General features: G+C 34.6%; 1 protein-coding gene across 1 annotated transcript; it reads right to left on the bottom strand.

Moving 5' to 3' along the window:
- Positions 1-1,691: 1,691 nt before the first annotated feature.
- LOC117021152 (coiled-coil domain-containing protein 70-like) lies at positions 1,692-2,435 on the bottom strand. Its single transcript, XM_033104006.1, has one exon. It carries the CDS (start codon positions 2,433-2,435, stop codon positions 1,692-1,694), a length of 744 nt encoding a protein of 247 aa, XP_032959897.1.
- Positions 2,436-4,514: the final 2,079 nt, after the last annotated feature.

Genomic DNA, 4,514 nt, shown 5'->3' with positions numbered 1-4,514 from the left:
ATACCCGCTCCATGGGCATTGATCTTCCTGAATTTACTACCAAAGAATAAAATAGTTTATTTCTCCTAAACATGACAATAGAGAATTTCCAAAGCAAGGACCCTTTTATGTGAACAATGAAATATAAAAATTAATGTGTGGACAATAGAGTGGCATAGCTATAAACCTATAGAGCACGAAGTTGGCCATTCCCTGCCTACAGGCTGCTTCCACATTTTTTGAGGTTGAAGTCATTTGATAAAGACTGTGCCTTTCTTCCCTGTCCCAAATGGACTACAAGGAAGTCAAGCACATATCTACCAACGTTGCCTTTTAATCTTCTCCAAGGCCAAATTGTTTTATTTAAATGGTGGCTGTAGAAGTTCCAGGAAACGGTGGTCAATAAACTTTTTATCAGGAAGAGGGACTCGCAAGGAATAAAGTAAAAATATTTATTTCCTTCGCATGCTGTGGAATCCTTAAAATCAGGGCATATGTCTCTTTTCACTTTTTATACTTAAATGCATTTGTATTGCTTAGTAGGGTGCTAATTAGAGGTGTCCAGTAAACATACATTGACTTTTTGCAGATGTAGCAGAACCTAGGGAAGGAAATGTATGTGTTCTTTTCCTATGGTTTGCTTATACTTCTGCTCCCCCAACACCAGACAAGAATCAAATGAGATGTAATCTCAGTTGTATTCAATAAAGCCCATTAAATATTTACCCTGTATTAAGGGATCAAAATTTACAATGGTGAAAAAGAAGATAATGCACCAGCCCTCTAGCAGTCTGTAATCTAGTGTTCTGCAGGTACGTAACACTAATGTATGCATGAGTCCCCGGGACTCTGTTTTTACAGAATTGTTTTTTAAAAACAGCATTCAGTGTGATCAATTATGAATTTGACACCTGAAAAATTTATTTCCCCCTTCCCCTGTTTTCATTGAACATGAACTGCTCCACAGATTCACATCCCTTTAAAACTCCAATTCCAGTTTGCAGGCCTTTGTTTTCTTACTCCATTTTCACTCTTTAATACATTTATTAGAGCAGTCTGCCTCCCACAGAGTTAAAGGAGGAGGACGCGAACTGAAAGGAAAAATAAAGAGAAAGTGGGGATGCCTGTGAATACTCAATCGTTTTTGTACTATTACATAATTTTTAAATTCTCATTATTTTATTGGTCTCCTCAACCAGATCATTGGAATAGGTATAAAGAGGCAGAAGACGTGTTCTTCTGCATACATCTTTTTCACAAGACATATGAACTAAGTGTGAAAAATTTTATATTTCACTATACTTACAATTGAAAGAGCAAGTTTTAAGACACATATTTCCTTTGTGATGCTTATTCTTTACAATATTCATCCACTATCACTGATTGTCAAGGGGAAATCCAGTCAGTTCATTCAGTGTCACTTTTTGAGCAGTACATATTTCTCATTCTAAAATATTTACCACCAATAACAGTGTACAATTTAAGTAAACTTATTATTATTATTATTATATTACTTTTCAGGATTTTATTTGTTTTCCAGGCCCAGACACTGAGCACTGTACATTTTCAGGCTTTTGATTCCAACCCCAATAATACTATGTCACCTTCAAAAGTTTGAATTTTTCTTTTTTCTGGAATGTCAATGATCTTTATGGTTTGCTGGTTATTTCTTCAAATCACACTTCTGCTATATTTTATTATTGTGCATTTTTCTAGCATGCATGTTTGTTTTCTTTTTTCTGAAAAATCTTATTCCACTCCTCAAGGATCTTTGCCTCTTCCAGAAGGGCTTTTATTTCCTCCTGAAGAGCATTCTTTTCTTCTCTTAGAGCCTTGTTCTCTTCACGAAGGGCCTGTTCCTCTTTCCACAGAGCCCGTTCTTCCATCTCTAGTGCTATCCCTTCTCTAATTAAGGCGTGGTCCTCCATCTTGATTGCTCTCTCTTGATGATGTAGGGCATTGATTTCCTCATGGAGAGACCTTATTTCTTCTTGAAGAGCTTTTGCCTCATTCTGGAAGGCTTTCTCCTGTTCCCCAAGAGCCTTGATCTGAGCTTCCAGGGCTCGATTCTGTTGCCAATAAGACTTCCTTTCTGTGTTCAAGGCATTGGTTTTTTCTCCAGGTGGTTTTTGGCTCTTGAAAATCACACTGTTACACTTCCATAGGACCTGGTATTGCTGTCTTAGGGTCTGATTCTCCTCCCGGATTAACTGGTTGTCCATTCGGAGGGCTTTGTTTTCTCGTTGAAGTGCTTTGTTTTCTCCCCAGAGGGACTTGTTTTCTCTTCTAAGGGCTTTATTCTCATCCCTGGACACCTTATTGTCTCTCAGAAGATTTTTTTCCATCTCATGAGATTCTTGATTGAGCTTATTTTGATCTTGGGTACAAGAGAAACAAGAAGAAAACAAACGTAATATCTTTCCTCTTTTAATCCACTTTGATTCAGAGAAAACCATCGCTTCTTAGTGTTCTATCTGAGCAAAATATGTAAACTCCAAATGTGCTGGGTTTGACCAAAGGTGAACTGATGATATTTGCATAAAAAATGACCTAAATTTGTTGGGAATTTTTTCATATAGAATTGGCTGTTGTGTTCACTTGCACAAGTGCTATATATAGCAGGGATCTAAACAAGGCTCAGTAAGTCCCACTGCAGGAGAAAACAGGGAAAATACGAACAGAAGTCAGTAAATTAACTATCAGTTTGATGTAACAAACTGAATAAGTTTAAATGAATTTCAACACATATAAATTATGTATTATTAATTATAGATTACATATTGAGTATTGATCAAGGTTAATGCATTGAATTGTTGGTGTTAAACTAAGCTAAAACACTTCTACTAACCTATTAATCTTCCACTAATATATTCATTATTTATAATTAAATCACCTGTTATTGATGTGGAAAAATACCAGGTATTTACAAAACACTCCTGGCTTTGTAAGAACCAGAAATCATTCTTAAAAGAAGTTATACACTGCATTTTTTTCCATATTTGCTTAGACATTTAGTAAAGTCAACAAATATTTAAATAGCCAATCCCACTTACATTTCTGTGGTCTCTGAATTCCCTGCAAGCCTGATTTCTTTTAGTACCAGATAATAACTAGGCAACATTTTATGTCATCTATAGTGATGTCGTATAGTGTTGACACTAGTGATATAATGGGTTCCATAGATAGTGTTAAGCTATATTTTAGTATGTGTTTAGGGAAAAAAATGAATGTAATTTTAAAAGTGTGGTTATATTTGATGCTTTTTCTCTATTATTAAATAAATGAGTATTTACCCATCATTGCTTCCATCTCAATTATTAAAATTTATTTAAAACATTGATTTTTCTTATTAGCAAAGTAACTTCTAATTATATCCTAGGAACTGACAAGTAGTAGTGAACATTGTACAATCATGGGTGGAAATATTTTAAATGATTTGGAAATTACTGTTGAATATTCACATTAGGTAAATTTGTATGTTACTATACCAAGGAAATAGCACAGGCAACATTTTAAGGCCTAAGATACATTTTATGTTATCTAGCATTGCCACCCCTAGAATTTAAACCAACAGAATATTTATTGTTGAATTTTTAAATGTAAACTTTTGATGAGGTATTCAAATATTTTATATCACTTAGACGTCACAATGTTTCAACAATTTATACTTATTAATTTATAATTGGTTTAAGGTATAAACTTGAAAATTGAATATACAACAGCATGTGTAAGCCAAAACCACTCACATCTGAATAAAGATTTGCCAGTTTGGTCGTCAAATCAGATTTCTTAGCAGCTGTTTACATTATATATATTTAACAAGTTTGAAAAAGTATTTTTCTCACACATTCATAAGTCTCTATTAAACTTAGTAAAAATAGTAAAAGAAAATCTTGATGGCATGGAATGGGAGCTGATATTAAATTTAGAAAACCCATGTGAAAGTATTTGATTTCTTTGTTTTTAACTTGATGAGAATGAAATACCTGTCTGATCCTCCTTTATCTTTGTATTGAGAAGGTATTTCATGTGACTGTGCACGAGCTTCTTCCTTATACTAGTGTTTCTGCTTTTTTGCTACTGCTACCATGGTAGCTAAAAATTCAGAAAGAGTTCCCAAAGACAAAAATCTCTGGACATTCCAGAGTGGAATGTTGTGATTCTTCATTATGACAGTCCTAACAAACTAATACAAAACATCACTCTTCTCTGCTTAAGTAATGAAACAATTGACCTATGAATTCAGATTTCATAGAAAAAAAATTGACCATCAACAGGTTGATTTTGGCCCTCCTGCATTACTATTTTGTATAACCTTTTGATTCCTATGTCCCTTTTGAGTTCCTGGTTTCTGACACCCACCTCTCTATTGCCTTTGGGCTCTACCTGGGAACCCAGCCTTGATGCTTCCTTGTGAGTTGGTATTTTCAGTCGTGTACCACAGTGTCTGTTTCTTCTGCTGCCTTGTATGGAACTGATTACTCTGAAGAAATCTGTCTCCTAGGGAGGTTTCTCTCTTATATAAAGTTAACCAA

The sequence above is a fragment of the Rhinolophus ferrumequinum genome, chromosome 4 (genome assembly GCF_004115265.2).
Source record: "Rhinolophus ferrumequinum isolate MPI-CBG mRhiFer1 chromosome 4, mRhiFer1_v1.p, whole genome shotgun sequence".
Lineage (NCBI taxonomy): Eukaryota > Metazoa > Chordata > Mammalia > Chiroptera > Rhinolophidae > Rhinolophus > Rhinolophus ferrumequinum.
This window is presented reverse-complemented; position numbering and strand designations above follow the sequence as displayed.

Bases quoted from the DNA above. Each gene is read 5' to 3' on its own strand.
- LOC117021152 (XM_033104006.1), bottom strand. From the start codon at position 2,435: ATGGTTTTCTCTGAATCAAAGTGGATTAAAAGAGGAAAGATATTACGT.